The 19,244-nt window shown below is 52.3% G+C and overlaps 1 protein-coding gene across 2 annotated transcripts in view; it reads left to right on the forward strand.

The window, feature by feature from the left end:
* Nucleotides 1–19,244, forward strand: part of PIP4K2B (phosphatidylinositol-5-phosphate 4-kinase type 2 beta) — a 27,679-nt gene continuing 8,435 nt past the window's right edge. Inside the window, exons 1-8 of one of the 2 annotated variants that reach the window (XM_045070345.1) lie at nt 200–333; nt 883–982; nt 10,828–10,925; nt 13,951–14,047; nt 16,360–16,512; nt 17,298–17,444; nt 18,406–18,444; nt 18,933–19,046. In XM_045070345.1, coding sequence (XP_044926280.1) covers nt 10,861–10,925; nt 13,951–14,047; nt 16,360–16,512; nt 17,298–17,444; nt 18,406–18,444; nt 18,933–19,046 — 615 coding nt within the window. In that variant the 5' untranslated portion in view covers nt 200–333; nt 883–982; nt 10,828–10,860. Of the gene's footprint in view, nt 334–882; nt 983–10,827; nt 10,926–13,950; nt 14,048–16,359; nt 16,513–17,297; nt 17,445–18,405; nt 18,445–18,932; nt 19,047–19,244 lie in introns of both variants that reach the window. The other variant, XM_045070344.1, reaches the window with a different exon arrangement.

Genomic DNA, 19,244 nt, shown 5'->3' on the forward strand with positions numbered 1-19,244 from the left:
GGGGCGGACGGAACCACCGGGGCGGGGTGGGGAGGTAACGGGACGGGCGCGACCATGGCGCGTTGAGGGAGCGGGGGTGGGGATCGGTCCCGGGGAGGCCTGGGGCCGCTGGCTTGTGCGCCGTCTCGACCGCCCCCCCCTTTCGCCGCCGCCGCCGCCGCCGCCGCCCCGGGCATGTCGTCCAACTGCACCAGCACCACGGCGGTGGCGGTGGCGCCGCTCAGCGCCAGCAAGACCAAGACCAAGAAGAAGCATTTCGTGTGCCAGAAAGTGAAGCTATTCCGGGCCAGCGAGCCGATCCTCAGCGTCCTGATGTGGGGGGTGAACCACACGGTAACCAGCTCCCCCGCGCGCGCCCCTCCGAGCGCGGCCCCGCGCGCTCCCACGCCCCCCCGCAGGCCCGGCCCTCACCCCGCGGGTCCTGCTGAGGACGCCCGCAGCCTCTCGCCAAGCCACTTGCACGCCCACCCCACCCTTGCTCGCCGTCCCGGCCGGGTGTGCACTCCCCGCGCGCCACGCGAGGCCTGGTGTCTCCGACAGTGGTATGCCGACGCCCCCTCCCTCTCCTCCAGCCCCTCTGGCTTCCTACGTTGGGCTTGCTCGCTTCGGGCACTCCCTGGAGCGCAGGGGGAAGGCCTGGGTGCGGCAGAATCGCTCTCATCCCCTCTCCCTGTTTGTTGCATGTGTTTCCCCCCTTGTTCGTTCAACTGGCTGCCAGCTCCCTGTCCAGTTGACAGGGCAAGTGGCCTTGGCCTGCCTGAATATTCCTCTATTTCTGGTTATTTGGTTGGTGCGACTGCTTGAAGTTTCCCATCCTCCAGACCTCCTCACCCCTGACTCTGGAAATCCTCCCTGGGTTTCCTTTTTTTCTTCACGAACAAGATGTATCAACTGGAGAAGCACAGGCTTCCTTGAATCACAGACACTTTACCAGGGTCTTCCTGGGTTAGGGAGAAGAGAGAATGTAACCATTTGAGAGAAGGTGAGGCCTGATTATAAGGAAGACTTTTCATAGTAGAAATAATGTGCCTTCCTGCATTCTCCTGTGATGTTCATGTCAAAGACGCTGACTTCTCTTTTACTGAGCTTTCTGTTGTAAGGTCATGAAAGGTGTGATAATGGTCGGAGGTTAGGATGAGAGAGTGGTCCCCTGGACCCTTGGGGTGCTTTGAGATTGTCCTATCAGGAATTTGGAGCCCAGCTTTGGTGCTTAAGCTGGAGGACTTTGTGCCCTGTTTGTTTAGGGTCTTTCTTTTTTCTTTTACAACCACTTGTTCCTTGCGTTCTGACCATTTGCACTGTGACTCCCTACACCAGGAATGATTAAAGGAAGTAAAAGGACCTGAAACACCCAACTTCACCAACTACAAGTTTGGAATGAGGAAGATGAAACTATTGGCTTGGGTTTCCTGTGCATTTCAGTTCTTCAGGCACCCTGACTTTTCAGAGCATTTGAAATAGCCCACAAGACCAAATGATAACAGAGGGGCCTGGGGCCAGCAAGGCTTTTTGCTTTTCTTTGTAAAGGAGCAAACCTCTGGAGAGGGTTGGCTGGAGATCCATGAACCTTAGTCTGAGTCAGAGAGTGAAGAGCTTCAATCTAATACGGAAAAGTGCACGTTTATGGTGAGGTCTTTGTTGGTGTTTTGGTCTCAGACAGGTTACTGTTTTCAGGAACCTCCCTCAGGTGAGAGTCCTGGCCAGGGTAAGGGAGTAGCGTGGGTTTAGTACCTAGACCCCTGGAAGCGACTTTGGGGTAGTAGTCCAGTAGACTTTGTTTCTTCTGCTTCCTGCTGCCTCAGGGGTCATCTGACAACATTTCGAGGGAAACTGGGTCATCAAAATGTGGACCTTGTATCCCTGCCTGGAAGTCAATCCTTGATTTTGTCCTGCAGCCTGCTTCTCACTAGAAAGCATCCTGTCTATATAGAGAATTGGTGGAGAATCTTACAGCTCCTGCCTTGGAATATTGCCACTAACTACCTTGGGTCCCTGATTCTATACATGGAGAAATGGAGGCTCCAGCTGGAGGATTAGCTCCCCCATGCCTGCAGCAGAAGAGGCAGCTCACAGTCTGGGACGTCGGGCTGTGTGATTCGTGGTGGTGCTTGAATGGCAGGTGTCGCTTTCTGTGCCTCCTGGTCCCTAGTCCGTTTCTCAGCCAGGTGCCATGATAGTAGGGATGATGGTCTTGTTATGTACGCTCGGGTGTGGACGCAGCTCAGTTGGCCCCAAGCATTAGTGCTTCATTAGGGCCTGGTGTAAAGTCTGGTACTTTAGAGTCCTGCATTTGGGAAATGGAGGCATGTCCCTGAAAGAAGAGTGGTATAAAATCTTGCAGTTCTCAAGGGGGTCAGGACTACATAGTTCTTGGTGTATTGCCAGGCTTCCTGGGAGGTTGCCTTCCTTCAGAAGCCCACTTTTGCCACTTTTTGCAGTCTGAGGCTTCAGATAGCACATTTTTTTGATTCTTTAGTTGCTCACCCCTTTAAGTGTTTAGGGCATGATAGTCTATGGCTGATGGTGGATGGATATGTCTTTATGGAGGGCAGAAGTCAGTGACTCTCCTGACATGGTTGACTGACCACCATGTCATCCCAGGAGCTCCTCTTGTGGCCAAGAGGTGCAGCCAGTGGACTTTGTGGAGGGAGACTGCAGGAAACAGGCGAAGAAGTCAGAAGTCTTTGGATCGGGGTGCCTGGCTGGCTCAATCAGAGTAGCACGCGGCTCTTGGTCTGTGGGTGGTGAGTTTGAGCCCCATGTTGGATTTAGAGTTTACTTAAACAAATAAAACTAAAAAAAAAAAAGAAGAAGAAGAAGAAGACGAAGACTTTAGATCTGTCAGGGGAGAACTAGTAAAGAGAGAACACCAGTGTTTTAGTGGATGAAATACAGTTTAGGGGCTCTGGAGTTAGAGAAAAGATTGCCTCTGAGAGGGGTGTGGAGACCAGAGGAGGCAGACCTGCCTTGCTGACCTGTTGGCGGGGTTAGGAACCAGGTATGCGTGAACCTTCACTCAGGTCATCACAAGGATTAGGAGCAGCTGGCAGTAACTGTATCTAACCAATAGGAACCTACTAGACTGTTCTTCAAAGTAACGACACTATTGTACATTTCTACCAGCAGCAGGGTGCTTGTTCCATGCTTATGCACCTAGCACAATGACTGCCATAGAGTAGGTGCACGGTGAATGTTGGCTAGAGGGACAGATGGCTAGAAAATGGGACTGAAGTATGGCTAACACCAGGATAAAGACCAGGTTTCATTTTCTCCACATCCTTGCCAACACTTGGAATTGTCTGTCTTTGTCATAGCCTCCCTAGTGGGTGCAAAGTGTTACCTCATTGTGGTTATGATTTGTGTTTCCTTGATAACAAATGGTTTTGAGTACCTTTTCATGTACTTATACTTATTGGCCATTTATGTATTTTCTTTTTTAAAAAAATATTTTATTTATTTATTTGATTGAGAGCGAGAGCACGAGCAGGGGGTAGGTCAGAGGTAGGAGAAGCAGGCGTCCTGTGGAGCAGGGAGCCACACATGGGGCTCAGTCCCAGGACCCCAGGATCATGACCTGAGGCAAAGGCTCATGCTCAACTGACTGAGCCACCCAGGCGCTCCGGTCATTTATATATTTTCGTCATAGAAATGTCTGTCAAGATCTTTGTCCAATTTTTTAAAAACATTTTTTGCTCATTTTTAATTAGGTTGACTTTTCATTATTGAGTTACAAGAGTTCTTTTTTAGAGAGAGAGAGCTTGAGCTCGGATGGAGGGATCAGGGTGAAGGGCAGAGGGAGAAGGAGGTGGAGAAGCAGACTCCCCACTGAGCAGGGAGGCTGGGAGTGTGATGCGGGGCTTGATCCCTGGACCCTGAAATCATGACCTGAGCTGAAGGCAGATGCTTAGTTGACTGAGCCACCCAGGCACCCCTTGATTTATGAGTTCTTTGTGTATTTTAGGTACAAGTCCCTTATCAGATAATGATTTGTAAGTATTTTCTCCCATTTTTTGGATTATCTTTTACATTTTCTTGATGGTATCTTTTGAAGCTCAGCTTTTAATTTTGACAAAGTCCAATTTGTGTGTTTTCTTTGTTTGCTTGCTTTTTTGGTGTCATATCTAAGAAGACTTTGCCTCACGCAAGGTCATGAAAATTTACTCCTGTACTTTCTTCTAAGAAAAACTCTTACAGTTTTTGTTTTTTAAAGATTTTATTTATTTATTTGAAAGAGAATGAGAGAGCGAGCCATCAGGAGAGGGGAGAAGGTCAGAGGGAAAAGCAGACTCCCCTCTGAGCAGGGAACCCGATGCGATGCGGGACTCAATCTTAGCACTCCAGGATCATGACCTGAGCTGTCAGATGCTTAACCAACTGAGCCACCCAGGTGCCCTATTTTTTTTTTAAGATTTTATTGATTTATGGAGATAGAAAGCCCGGGGTATGGGGAACCTGATGCAGGGCTCTGTCCCAGGACAGGGAAATCATGACGTGAGCCAAAGGCAGACGTTTAACCAACTGAACCACCCAGGCGTCCCTAACTCACAGTTTTAGTGCTTACAGTTAGGTCTGTAATCCATTTTCAACTAATTTTTGTGTATGGTGTAAGGAACAGATTCATTCTTAAGTCTGCTCACTTCTCTCCCACACTCCACCCCCCATGCTGTCCATGCATTTTCTTTGCATAGTGCAGACTCAGAACCTCTTTTACCTGCCTTTTTCTCTTGCTCTGCGACTTTAAAAATCTTCAGTAAATATTCCTGCTCTAGTGGGCCGCCCTTCGCCAGGCCTTTCCACCTCACGGAGAACAGGAAGAGAAGAAAAACTGTGGTGTGAAAAAGGAGGAATAAACGCAGGACTGAATTTGTTGGCACCTGTGGCTCTGTTCTTGCCCTTTTCCTCTCTAGTTTGAGCTCTTACTTGGACTTCTTTGGTCTTGGGGATTTTCAAGACATTGTGTTTCCCGATGGGGGCAGGTAACACCTGACTGTTAGTGCTAGCCAGCCTGCCGCTGAGCCGCCCACAGAACCGTAGGACAAGTCAGGGAACCTGCATGCCTGGCCCACGCCTCCTGGGTGCCTATGAAGGTCAGACACGGAAGTAGAAGTTTCTGGAATCAGAAGTTCAGCAGACTAGAACTAGTGACTGAATTTTCATCTCTAGTAGGATCAGCGTAGAGTGAATTCTGGGCTCCTAAATTTCTCACTCAGCTTGGTCAGCCTCCTTATTATTTATGCTGATGGCTCCTGGAGTTAATCATGTGGATAATCCAAAAACCACTTACGTGATGTGAAACCGAACAGATTTCCCATCCGAATATGTTGTATTTAATGTGATCCTTAGATGAATATGCATTCCACAAGGGCACTGTGCTGAAGGGGAGGGGGGCTGGCCCAGGATTGTGCTAGATAGTAGAGGACAGGCACGTCTTCCTGGAACATCGCTTTAGTCATGAACTTTCATGCTTCGAAACTCTTAGTTACTCCCCTTTGTCTACCAAATAAAGTTTCTTCTTTCTCCCTGCGGTTTCAGACTCTTTCTAGGGCACCTGGGTTGGCTCAATCAGCTAAGTGCCTGCTTTTTGCTCAGGTCATGATCCCAGGGTCCTGGGATTTGAGCCCCACGTTGGGCTCCCTGCTCAGCAGAGAGCCTGCTTCTCCCTGTTCTTCTCCCCCTGCTTGTGTTCCTGCTCTCGTGGTCCCTATCGCTGTCAAATAAATAAGTAAAATCTTTTTTTTTTTTTTTTAAGATTTTATTTATTTATTTGACAGAGAAATCACAAGTAGGCAGAGAGGCAGGCAGAGAGAGAAGGGGAAGCAGGCTCGCCGCTGAGCAGAGAGCCCGATTCGGGGCTCGATCCCAGGACCCTGAGAGCACGACCTGAGCCGAAGGCAGAGGCTTTTAACCCACTGAGCCACCCAGGTGGCCCAGTAAGTAAAATCTTTAAAAAAAAAAAAAAAAAAAAAAAAGTCAGGTCTTAGCCTCCACAGCCAACTTAACCTTTGTTCTCACCCTTCAGAGTATGAGTCTTTGGCATGGTCACAACAGCTTTGCTGTCTCTTTTCTCCTTATCCTGGTGTTAGCCATACTTCAGTCCCATTTTTCTAGCCATCTGTCCCTCTAGCCAACATTGATTATGCACCTACTATATGCCAGTCATTGTGCTAGGGGCACAAGCCTGGATAAGATCATGTCTTCTTTCTGGAGGCTCATAGCCTCATGCAACAGTGAAATATGTGAGCAAACCATTACCCCAGTGAATGTGCTGTTTGGGATATAAAGATGCACAGAGGAAGACAGGGTTGCTGTGACAGAGGAGGTGTTGTTTAGGCAGATCTTGAAGGATTCTCTTAGCTTTATCCTTTCTTCTGTCCCTGCTGCCACAGTCTGTCACCTTAGCTATTTTATAATGGCCGCATAAATGGTCTTAGTGCTGCTTCTTTTGCCTTGTCCAGTCCTTGCTTGATTTTGATTCCAGGATGCCTTTCTAAAGCATCCATTTGATCATGTGAGGTCCCAGATTTGAACCTGAGAGCACTTCCCATTTCTTGTGCAGTTAAGTCTAGATTTTTATAGTGGACAGATCTAAGTTCACATCCAGGCTCTGCCCCTTCTTGTAGCTTTGGAACTTCATTTTCCTGTTCTATAAAATGAGCAAAATCACTTTCCTTGCAGATTATTAGGAGAGAGGCAAGGAAGGGGGAACACTTCCTTAGTCAAGGTAGCTATCCAGAAGAAGGCTCACACAGCATAGTACGCAGAGCCAAGCTGTGGGTACCAGACAGACCTGGGAGCAAACCCTGACTCAGCACATCCTGTCTGTGTGACCTTGAGCAAGGTATCCTAAACTTTTTTTGCAAAATCAGATTAATAACAGTTTGTGTGGCAGTTAAGCATTAGAAATAATAGCACAGAATATGTGTTCTCTGTGATATATATAGTAATGTGAAAGCCCCAGCCACTTTCAGGTATTCAATAAAAAGAAGCAGCTGTTATTTATTAATATTGATAGTAGACTAGGCCATTCACTGCTCTTCCTGTGTCCTCTTCGTCCACCCCCTAGCACTTCTGTCCTGCCCTGCCACCCCCCAGACTGCCCTCACACACTGTACTTAAGCTGGGCAGTATACTTTCACAGCTGTGAGGCTTGGTTCTGACTGTTCCCGCTGCCTGGGATTTCCTTCATGTCTTTTTCCCTTTTTTTGAGAACTACCATCCTAGGCCTTTCTCACGTGTGTTTATTTCTCTTCAGCTTCCTCTAGCAAGCGGCTCTCTGACGCCCACCCCCCGGCAGCACCAATTTCTTCATCTGTTTCTCCCCCTCCCTGTACTCTAACTCCATAGCACTCGTCGCGCTGTATTTTTTGCTGTTTTCCCAGCTGGACAGAGCCCATGTCTTCCCGTTTCTGGATCCCCGGCCCTGGCACTGTCCTGGCATGTGTAGAGTAAGGCCCTCACTACCCTGAGTAGAAGTAAACTCAATAGAGTTCGGCGGTGCCTGAGCCAGGTCAGGAGGGGCCTTCCATGCCAGGCTTAGGAGGTAAAACTTTACCCCAAGGTTGATGACTTGAGCCACGGGCCTTAAGTGGGGGTGTAACATGATCTTGTTGTAGATTCGTCCAGTGTCAGGTGCTCTTGGCAATACCAGGAGAGGCATGAGGTGCCCTGTTTCTAGCCTGATGTGTGAGAGCCAGGAGTCTGTGTGACTCTGTTAACCTCACCATCTGAGCCTCTGTTGCTCTGGATGTGTCTGTCCCCGTGTTCGCACTACATGTTTACCACTTGACTTTGAGTTTCTGTGTGTCATGGGTTTGTCTCATCTCCCCGATAAGAGGATAAGCCTCCTATTCCTCTTGTGTGCACCGCCCGCCATGTACCTCCTCCTCCCTAACATGAACTAAAGCCTGTGGTAGGTATCTCAGTAAGTGCTTGTTCAGTTAAAATCGAATAAAACTCTTTGGGGCTATAAAAGTTAGCACAGCTAAAAAAAAAAATAGTACAGCTAATCCCTAGAGTGAATCATCTGCATGGGGCCCTGTAGAAATGAGGGACAAGGCTACATAGTTCATATATATGGATTGTTCACCAAAAATTCTCTCAGAAATTTCCTGCTTTTGGGCTGTGTAGTCAAGAAGAGAGATGGAGGGAAATCTAAAAATCTGCCAACTTATAACCATTCGAAGTAGGCTGAACCAGAAGTTATAGCAAATTAATGAATGGGGCATTCTTTTTTTTTTTTTTTTTTAAAGATTTTATTTATTTATTTGACAGAGAGAGATCACCAGCAGGCAGATAGGCAGGCAGAGAGAGAGAGAGGGAAGCAGGCTCCCCGCTGAGCAGAGAGCCCGATGCGGGACTCGATGCCAGGACCCTGAGATCATGACCCGAGCCTAAGGCAGCGGCTTAACCCACTAAGCCACTCAGGCGCCCCCGAATGGGGCATTCTTGAATAGAATTTTGCCGTTGGAAAAATTCACCTGGCCCGGCATAGCTGACCCTGTCAGGCAAGGGCTTCCGTCCTGGACGTCCCAGCATTTGGTACTTTTGGCCTTGGCACCAAATCTGGACTGTAGACTCATGCAGAATCAATGAGTAGTACGTCCTGGAACGTTCTGGTATAAAACCATGCACTTCGAGCCAGTGCGGTGTGTTCTTTCTGGTGTGGAGGTGTGAACTGGCAAAGTGGGATGATGACACAAGAGCCGTGAACTTCTTAACTTCTTCAGCTGTCCGAGCCAAGCAAGATATGCCAGGAAAAAGGAAGCGGGACAGCTCCCGTGAATGGTTTCTTTTGGCAGGAAAACCAGGAAGCGGAATGGTTTCCTCCACAGGCACGCACTTCACAGTCGGGTTCCCTTGTAAGCACCCCCTGAAATGGGAGATGGTGTGGCTTTTGTCCTGTGGCCAGTAAGCCAGTGTGGTGGTTGCCACAGACCTAAATGCTGGGGATTTTCAGTGTCCAGTTGGATGAGTTTCAACAAATGTATATCTGATCATGTAATGATCACCCCAAACAAAACAGAACACTTGTGTCACCCCAGAATCGTACCTCTCGTATCTCTTTACAGTCAGCTGCCCCCGGCCAACCCAGGCAGCTTCTTACTGGATTGCTCTCACTGGAGATCCCTCTTCGAGGAATTCATATGCAGGATATACTCTGGTGTCTGTGCCCATCAGTTTTTGCCAGCAGTTTATTGACTCCCTGCCCCACTGGCAGCTTCTGCTGATACCCTGCCACCCTCCTCCCCAGATATATACATGCCTGTGCCTACCTTCATTTCCACGGGAGCAAGTTAGGTTTTTCACCAGTTCTAGGAAAGTGTGGTTCCCCAGCCCAGATCCTGCATTAACTCCCAACTTCTTCCATCCTCTGACATTTCTACCTTAAAAAAAAAAAATGTTTGGAGCATGAAAGGGGCAGCAAATTAAATGCTCTTTCCCCCCATTTATGCTCCTGTGAGTCTCAGTTATTCCCTCCCTGCCACATGGGCCTCATTGAGATAATAGGATTTGTAAGGAAAGTCTCCGGGAGACATAAGGCTGTGCGTCCCCTCCCCCGCATCCATTAAGGCAGACCTAGGGTTTCCTCTGTAAATCCTGAATGCATTAGTGGCCGCTGGGTTGAGGGTCAAATGTCAAATACTCCGCTGTGAAGGGAGAGGACATCTGCGGCTAATTAGACCACTAATTGGCTAAGCTGGGGACAGGGAAGGGCAGGAGACATGCTCTCAGCTCTGTGCCAATGGGAAGCCAGCTCCCTGCCAGCCTCCAGCTCCCCGAAGGGGAATGAAAGCCAATGGGAAGGTTTGTTTGTGGTGGGGCAAGGCACTCTATCCCATCTCGTGCAGTCAGCCAAAGGCAGGACATGGCTTGAGGAGCTGGCCCTGTTTTAATCAGGAGGGGAAAAGTGAGCCAGTGGCCAGATGCCTACCTCTTCTTCTTGCTTTAAATTTAATCCTTTACTTTGGAGATGAGTTATACACCCACACAAACTCATCCAGCTTTTTTCCTACCCCAGCCCAACATCTTGAGTGACCCACAGTTGGTAGGAAAATGTTGAAGGCCTCAGTACCCACATAGGTTGTGTGATATTTATTCATTGATCCACTTACTGCTACATTTGACAAATATTTTTTTTTTTTAAAGATTTTATTTATTTATTTGACAGAGAGAGATCACAAGCAGGCAGAGAGGCAGGCAGAGAGGAGGAAGCAGGCTCCCTGCTGAGCAGAGAGCCTGATGTGGGACTCGATCCCAGGACTCCGAGATCATGACCTGAGCCGAAGGCAGCGGCTTAACCCACTGAGCCACCCAGGCGCCCCCATTTGACAAATATTTATATAATACTTGCCATATGCAGACCATGGGGCCAAGCACCTTGGAGCCTCCAGAGATCAGTTAGATGACCTTGGCTTACAAGGATCAGTAAGTAATACGATCTTGGCCTCACTTAGAGTCTAGCAAGCTTGTGAGGTTGATAAGCATTAATACCACAATGTGAGGGAGGCTGTACGATGGCCAAAGGATGGAGACAAACACGACCTCAGGAATCCCAGGGTCAGAGAGAACATTTATGGTCTAGATAATCATGGAAAGCTTCATGGAGTAGGTGCCTTTTGAGCCGGAGTTTATCAGGTGGGGAGAATCTCTGTACTAGGTAGAGATGAGACTGGGAACTTCTCTGAAGAGAAGGGCAGAAATAAAGACAAGGAGGGAATCCACGGACATACTTTTGGTGAGATGGTGGTGTTCATATTGTAGCATCTTGTGTCTCTGAGGCAGGTGGCCTCCTGGCTGAGAAGCTCTCCCTTTCCCCTTGCTTCACAGATCAATGAGTTGAGCAATGTCCCTGTGCCTGTCATGCTAATGCCAGATGACTTCAAAGCATACAGCAAGATCAAGGTGGACAATCATCTCTTCAATAAGTAAGTGGCTTCCTGAGTGGGCTCAGGTTCTGTGGACAGCCCTTTCCCTCAAGGCAGAGAGCTGCTGAGAACTCACGCATGGCCGTGCCAAGCTGGCACCTGGCAGGGTGTGACAGCGACACCTGGTTCTCCCGGCAGACACACTGGCTGGGAAGATCCATTCATTATGTGCCTCTTCCCTTTGTGTCATTCTGTCATTCTCCTTTATCCGCCCGCCTCCAGGGTCCCTCTGGGCGTGTGTCCCGACCCAGGGTGATTCATCTGGGGCCAGGTTAGGGAGCAGCGAGCTGGTGTCTGGTGGGAGGCTGACAGCGGTGGCCCTATCTTGATCTTCATCTGCGGCAAGAAGCTACCAGACATGTTCCTGGCCGGGGTCCAAGGCTGAGCACGGTGCCCAGGGGCGCCTTCCAAAGTAATTCCTCCCACTTTTGTTCACTGTGGCTTCTGGGACTAACACTGGTGTCTGGAGGGCGACTCTGGGCTGGAGCAGCCATTTTACCTGGAGCAGGTGGGTCCTGCCCTAAGGCCTCGGGAGGCCTTGCTCTGGCAGCCCACCGCAGGCCACCCCGGGGAGGCGCTTGCTGCACACCCCCTCCTTTCTGCGCTCGCATCCCGGCGCCACCTTCCCTGGCCTCATAGTCCCTGGCACCCCTTCAGCTGGGCTCTGTCGCCCCACCACTTCCAGACTGTTAGTCTGAAGGGGAAGCTCGGTTTGAAAACACCCCATAGTGGCCTCTCCCTGCCATAGTATGTAATAATAACATCATATTCCAGAAGCCCTCTGTCCTCAGAGCTAAGCAGCCAGCCACCCGTGTAGAAGAAAAACTCCTGGGTTTGTGCTCTGCTCTCACGGCTCTCGCTACCACGTCGCACTTCCCTGGATTTTCCACACGTGGAGCAGTTGTGTGGGATGGCGGGGTGTCCTGGGCGGGGAGCCGATACTGTGGCTGGCCTCAGCGTTGGGCCCCACAGGCTCAGCCCCACAAAGCTCCCCCTCCCGCACCGTCTTCAGATGCCAATCACAGGTTGAGGTCGTCCCCTGGGTCAGTGACCAGCCTGCAGTGGGTCCCACATTCCCTCAACCTTCCCCCTTGGGTTTGGTTAGTTTGCTACAGCGGCTCACAGAACTTGGAAAAGCAGTTTATTTACTCGCTTACTGGTTTCTTATAAAGGCTACAGCTCAGGAACGCCCTCTCTGGGTGCACCCCCGTCCCCACGCTTGCACCTGTTCGGCAGCCCACAAGTTCCCAGAGCCCTGCCTTTGTTGCGAAGGTGTGATTGATGCGTCATTGGCAATTGGTAATGGGTTCACCCTCCAGCCCCTCTCCCCTCCCTTGCAAGTCAGGGGAGTAGGACTGAATGTTCCAACCAGCACCGAACCTTTGAGGTTTTCCAAAAGTCACCTTTTTTAAAAAAAGTAGATTCCACACCCATTGCGGAGCCCAACACAGGGTTTGAACTCATGACCCTGAGATCAAGACCTGAGCTGAGATTGATCAAGAGGCGGACGCTTAACTGACCGAGCCACCCAAGCACCCCTCCCCTCCGCCAAAAGTCACCTTATTCACATAAACTCAGATGTGGTTGAAAGGGGCTTGTTAGGAATTAAAAAAGACATGTTTATTGCTCTTATGACTTCAGAAATTCGGTTTTAGTTGCTCTGTGCCTCAGACAGGAACAGAGATCAAACACATCACAGTATCGTACCCCCAAGGAAGGAGAGACAGCCCTTGGGCCTGAGGCAGGAAAGGAGGGGGCTCTGTCCCAGGGCTCAGGGCCCTGGGAGGGGACATCGCACCACCGCCTGTTCCAGGGTCCATGGCTTCTGGTGAGGCTCCACCTTGACATCCTGGCCTAAAGCAGAGCATCCTGCCTCTTCTCTGTCTTTCCTTATTCCTTTTGTCCTCCCAACGGCTGTTGATGTGCCAATTATTAGACCACAGTGCCCGTGCCAAGGGGAGGCAGAGGAGGCCCCTGCCTTCAGGAGAAGCCGCGGCTGTTTATTCCCTCCAAGTGTGTCATCCTGGAGTGTAGTCCCTGGAGGGTGTCCCCGAGCAAGGGGACCATTGTAAAGACAGAGGATTTGCAGGAGGCCACTCTTCAGGGCTATCCTCTCCCCTCCTGGAAGTCTGTGGCTTATTGACTAAGGAGCGGGAAGGGTGGCAGTTGGTGCCGGCAGCCCACAGACAAGGCTTCTGGAAAAGCTGGGATCCCAGTCAGCTGACTGAGGACCTCTTCAATCCAAAGCTCTCTCGTCCTCCATCCGGAGGGAAGCCTGGGGCTTCGTGGGTGTAACCATCTTCAGGCCATGTTGGTAGAATCTTCCTCAGAGGAGAAAACTGGTTGAGAAAAGGCACTCCTTTTAGCCATCAGACTGCCAGCTGCCTCACAGCAGCTGTGCACACGCAGCCACTCCCGTGCGTAAGCTCGGCCCTCGGGCAGTGGGGTCCACGCTCCGTCTCACTTCTCAGCAGATGAGGTTTTTCCCCTTTCGTGTAAATTTTGTCAGAAGAGAACGTACACTCAGAAAAAGTACACAAATCCTAAGGATACAGCTCAACTCATTTTTACAAAATGAACACAGGGACGTAAAAATTGAAAAAAAAAATTTTTTTTAAGATTTTATTTATTTATTTATTTGATAGACAGAGATCACAAGTAGGCAGAGAGGCAGGCAGAGAGAGAGGAGGAAGCAGGCTCCCTGCTGAGCAGAGAGCCCGATGCGGGGCTCGATCCCAGGACCCTAGGATCATGACCTGAGCCGAAGGCAGAGGCTTTAACCCACTGAGCCATCCAGGCGCCCCCAAATTTAAAACTCTTAACACACTCAGCATCACCAGGAATGTTTGTTAAAAGTACCGATTTCCAGATTCCTCTCCAGAATTTCTGGGGCCTAGAAACCTACATTCTGAGCGCCACAGACTGTTCCAATCCTGGTGACCTATGGCCCAAACCCAGAAAAGTTCGGATGAAGAATCAGGCGGACGAGGAGGGGTTACAAAGACATTTCTCCGCTCTGCCCTAGGGAGAACCTCCCCAGCCGCTTTAAGTTCAAGGAGTACTGCCCCATGGTGTTCCGGAATCTCCGGGAGAGGTTTGGGATTGATGATCAGGATTACCAGGTATGGGGTGTCTTTGTGGTCGGAGGGGTCAGGGAGTGCAGTGGGGTCTGGAGGCCACAGGACAAGGAGAGGGAAGACTCCCGTTCTTGTGCTCTGTCTTCCTGTCCTGTCCTGCTCCATCCTGGGGGTCTCTCCCCGGTACCAGCGGGCTCCGGGAGGGGGGTTGGGGCCCAGAAGTGCTCTGTCTCCTCTCCCCGGGAGGCAGAGCAGAGGGAGGGGAATGGGCTGTGGAAGCTGCCTCATCTCAGTCTGACGTTCCCCGTCTAAGCCCAGGAACTCTTCTTCTTCTTAAAAGAGAGTATTGTTGCCAGCAAATGATGAGGCCTCTTAAAGCAGTTAAGACAGAGTAGAAAAGGAAGACTTGGAGGGGAGTGTGACCTTGGCAGGTGTGCATGCTGCCTCCCCTGGGGCCCGTGTGGCCAGCGACTGCCCCCTCTCAGGGCTGATGATGCAGCCTTTGGCCTGCTTGGAGCGCTCCTCCCACCCAGTCTTGGGGACATTACCGTCTGACTCCTAGGCTGTGGTTTCTGTCACTGCCCCACCTAGCACCTTCTGCGGACCTTCTTCCACTGGCAGGCAGCCTGCTGGTGACGGTGGGAGAATTCTCCACTTCACCTTGCTAGCAGTGCGAAGTTCGGCTGACCTGCGGTGGTCTGGGAAAGGGGGTGCGGGGGAAGGACCACACGGCCTAGTGCGGTCTAAAACGGGTATCCAAATCTGCAGTACTGTAAAGCATCCCGGCCGGGTCCTAGCAAGCCTTTCACGGAGTAGGTCCCGAGGAGCAGGAGGCACCTGGGTGAGACCCCTCTCCTCTCCCGTCCACTCTGGAGGGGGGCCCGCAAAGATGCTCTCCCCAAGAGGAGGGCACAGGGATGCGGAGGCCGGAAAGCTCAAGAACAGCTGTGCCTGAGAGGTACTGGGAGGTGCCTCCAGTCCCCTCTGTTGGGACCGAACCCGGAGCTAAACCATGACCTGATTGGAGCTGGAGGTTTTCTGATAACCTGTCACTGTTGCAACCCGAGGCTGCTCAGCCGTCTTCTGCTGTGGCTCCTTCCCTCCGCGCTCTCACCACATCCTCTCCGTGTCCGCATTTTTTTCTCTAATAACCTTGTGGGCAAGTGACTGTGCTCCCGACTAAAAGAGGCAGGGCGTGCGGTGTTCAGGCAGGGGATTCTGACCACGTGGAGTGCCGGAGCCCGCTGCCTGGAAACGAGGCAGGGATGGATGGGAGCATGCTTCCCAGCGAGGCTGGGGGCCTGCTCGGCTTTGTGGAAGGAGGACCAGGCTGGGGGAGTGAGGCCCTCCGCTGTAGCGCCTACTCGATCTTTCTGGATGGGGGACACTCAGTTTTGGGGGTGCCCTTTTAGACTTCAGACTTGAGTCTTCCCTGTGAGGGTGGCACTCCCTCTTTTCCCCCAGGGTCTCCTGAGGAGGCACCGGGGGAGGGCAGAGAGTCCGACCCTAGGTAAGAGCCGAGGGAAGGGCTCAGAGAGGAGGCCTTTCTGCGAGCAGATTCCCACATGTGTCTGCTTGGGAACAGGGACAGCTGGGGCTTCCTCTCTGCCTTGCCTTTCAAAGGTCTTCTCCCAGCGTCTGCTTGGTGAACACATCCCTTTGGTTGACTCACACCTCCCCCTCCACCCCCTCTAGAGGCTTCTACTGCTCTCTGAGCCCAGTGGGAATGGGGCCTCGAGGAGGAGCAGTGGCAGAGCCAGAAAAGCTCCCCAGAACTGCCTCATAGCTCTGCACAGACAAGCAAGAGCATGAGGTGAGGGGAGAGGGGCTGGGCAGAGAGGCGAGCAGCACCTGTCTGCTGTGGGAAGGGTTTCCCAGGACCGGGGTACGTCCAGGAAAAAGAGACTACTGTCCATTGCTGCTTTATGCTGGACATCTTGACTAGTCCCTAAGCTTTGTCTTTGTCACCCCAGGAAACTGGGAAAACCATCTTGGACTGCCTCCTTGTGTTCCAGGTCAGGAAATTCAGGAGTGGAGAAGTGAAATGGCTCATGCAAGGTCAGGTTACCTGTGGGCATCAGGGCAGGGCAGGGATCTTGTGGACAGGGTCATTCTCAGGGGTCCGAAGGAAGGAAGTGTTGATGCAGCCAGCCCGCTGCCCCTCCGATCAGGGATCAGGAACAGGTGGTCCGGAGCAACTCTTGTCACCCTTCAGGAAGACCTGTGGGAGAGAAGTGAACTTCCCGTGACACCAGGGGAGGGTCAGGGCCCGCCTGTCTCAACGTGGTTGGCCCAAGTAAAGGTCAGAGCCCTCATTCCTCTCTCAAGATCAGCCCGCTTTTGTCTCCATCCCTCAGAACTCAGTGACGCGCAGCGCCCCCATCAACAGTGACAGCCAGGGCCGCTGTGGCACGCGCTTCCTCACCACCTACGACCGACGCTTTGTCATCAAGACCGTGTCAAGTGAGGATGTGGCCGAGATGCACAACATCCTAAAGAAATACCACCAGGTATGGTGAGTCCCGAGCCTGGGTGGGAGAGGACGGGTGGCTGGGGAGGACAGAGGCCCTGGGGAGGGATCGGGCCCCTTGCTGTGGTCCCTGCCTCCTGAGAATCAAGCACTTGGCCTTCCCCGGGGCTGGGTGTGGAGCTGAAATGCCTGCTTGCAACAGGAGAAAAAGCAAGAGTGAAGGCACATTCTTCACTCACTCAGATCCCGCGGAACAGCTGTTTCTTGTCAGAGTAGGAAAGTGGCTTCCCGTAGCACCTGCCGCATTTCTTCTAAAAGAGGTCCCCAGGGGCTGGGCAGGGTCGCTTCCTTTCTCCGGCCGGCTCTCCGAAAGCCCTGGTCCTAGTGCCTGAGAATGCTGCCTTCTCTCTGGGGCACCAGGAGGTGGTAAAAGGGACTTCTGGTCTTCGGGGCTACAGTGGAACCTCTGGGGTGCCGCATGGCTAAGAACTCTGGCAGAGGGGAAGCCGCTCCTCTTTCCCCTGTAGCCCGCTCACAGGCCTGCCTCACTTTATCTCCGGCAGTAGAATCTGGTTTCACATGGAAGTTTCAGTGGCGGCCCAGGAATAGGAGACCCAAAGCTCTCACTTGGCAGGGCTGGCTGGGGGTGGGGATGGCTGTGGCCTCGTTAAGTCCGAGGAGCCCCCATGACTTCACAGGACCCCTCTGAAAACGACTGGCCCAGAGGCTGGACCTCCCCAGGGGGATTTGAGCCTGGGCAGAGCCCCAGCCGTCCCGCGCCTTCCATCGTTCCTTAGCCGCCGCTCCTTCCTCCCTTTGCTCTAGTTCATAGTGGAGTGTCATGGCAACACGCTCTTGCCACAATTCCTGGGCATGTACCGCTTGACCGTGGACGGCGTGGAGACCTACATGGTGGTCACCAGGAACGTGTTCAGCCACCGCCTCACTGTACACCGCAAGTACGACCTCAAGGTAACGGGCTCTGCCCTCCTGCGCTTTGTCCCCCCCGCCCCCCGCAGGCTTCCCCATGACGGGAAAGCCTGAGAGCAGGGGTTTCAGCACAGGCAGGTGACCCTGGAGTTGATGTGCCCAGTTCCTCTGGGTCAGAGGCTGTTGGAAGTCCAAGTGACAGGGACAAGAGGTTATTTAACATGCCTTATTTATGTCACCGTCGATGTTCTTCAGCTCCTGTGGGGGCGTGTGCTCTCCGAGGGCAGCTGCCGGGGGACAGGCCCTGCGGACTGATAGCACACGCACATTTCTAGACACGGAAAGGAACACACCTGTACCTGGGAGCCACGGCGCTCCACTGTTCTGGAAGCCGGCTTCCTGACTTGTCACCTCACACCCCTGTCTCTCCCCCCACTGCAGCCGCAGTGCTGTCCTTTCCATTCCTGCCCGGTCTGTGCTCTGCGCCTCCCCAGCCCCTCTCACGGCCGCCTGGCCTCTTCCCCTCCCTGTTCTTTTGTCCGTCTCTGCCTTCCGCCACCTGATTTCTTCCTGCTCGGCTCAGATGTCACTTCCTGCCGGAAGCCAGCCTGGACCGCTGCCCGCCCCCAGCCCAGACCCACCCCTGTGCCACCTGCTCTCGTGTGTCCAACCGTTTTCCACCTCGCACCAGTGTGATTAATGGATTAGTTAATCATGTAACCACTTGTTAATGCCGGTCTCCCTTGTTGGAAGGGAGGTCCCTAAGGGCAGGGACTGAGTCTTGGTACAGTCCTGTTTGCAGAGCTCGAGCTCAGGCCTAATCAGAGCTCTGTCAGCGGTCTGTGGCAGAGGACGTGAACAAGCTGCTGCCTCCTGGCCCCTCCAGGGTTCTAACCAGCCTCCTTCAGTTCACGTGCTGCCTCTCCCCAAAGATGGGTGCGTGTTTTCCGCCCAGCGGAGTTTGCCTCAGCTGGATCTCTCCTGACGGCTCTTGTCCTTGCAGGGCTCCACTGTTGCCAGAGAAGCCAGCGACAAAGAGAAGGTATGCTGGGACCGGTACTGATCAAGTGTGGCCTGGGTCGCTTGGAATCAGAAATACCTTCTGTCAGTCTTCTTGGCCCTTCCTCCATCACAGCCCCTAGCCTGGTTCCCACACGCGCCCTTGGTCGGGGCTGTGTCACTGGGCACCCGCCTGGCCTTGGCCTCGGCCTCGAGCTCCAGCCTTGCCGTGTGTCCACAGTCCTGCAGGCCTGGCGGTTTCTGTCTCATTGGCCAGCCTCACTTGGGGTGTGGCTGCCTGGGTCCCGAGGTAGTCCAGGCTCAGCAGGAAGACCTGCTTTGGGCTGTCCTCCCTGCCTGACGTTTGCCACCTAGTTGCCATCCCTGCCTGCCTGAGGCCTGGGACTGCGGCTTCCTGCGCTGACCCATTGATGGGACAGGCTGCCCCTCTGTGCTGTGAGGACCCTTCCTCTTACCTCATGGGGTGAGTGTCTTCGGCCACCCGGCCTCACACTGCTATTGCTCTCCCAGGCCAAGGACTTGCCAACGTTCAAAGACAACGACTTCCTTAATGAAGGGCAGAAGCTGCATGTGGGAGAGGAAAGTAAAAAGAACTTCCTGGAAAAACTGAAACGGGACGTAGAGGTACTTACTAACCCTCATTTTTTTTTTTTAAAGATTTTATTTATTTGACAGAGAGAGATCACAGGTAGGTAGAGAGGCTGGCAGAGAGAGAGAGAGAGAGGGAAGCAGGCTCCCTGCTGAGCAGAGAGCCCGATGTGGGACTCGATCCCAGAACCCTGAGATCATGACCTGAGCCGAAGGCAGCGGCTTAACCCACTG

This window comes from Mustela putorius, unplaced genomic scaffold (genome assembly GCF_011764305.1).
Source record: "Mustela putorius furo isolate JIRA1106 unplaced genomic scaffold, ASM1176430v1.1 tig00003962_pilon_pilon_pilon, whole genome shotgun sequence".
Lineage (NCBI taxonomy): Eukaryota > Metazoa > Chordata > Mammalia > Carnivora > Mustelidae > Mustela > Mustela putorius.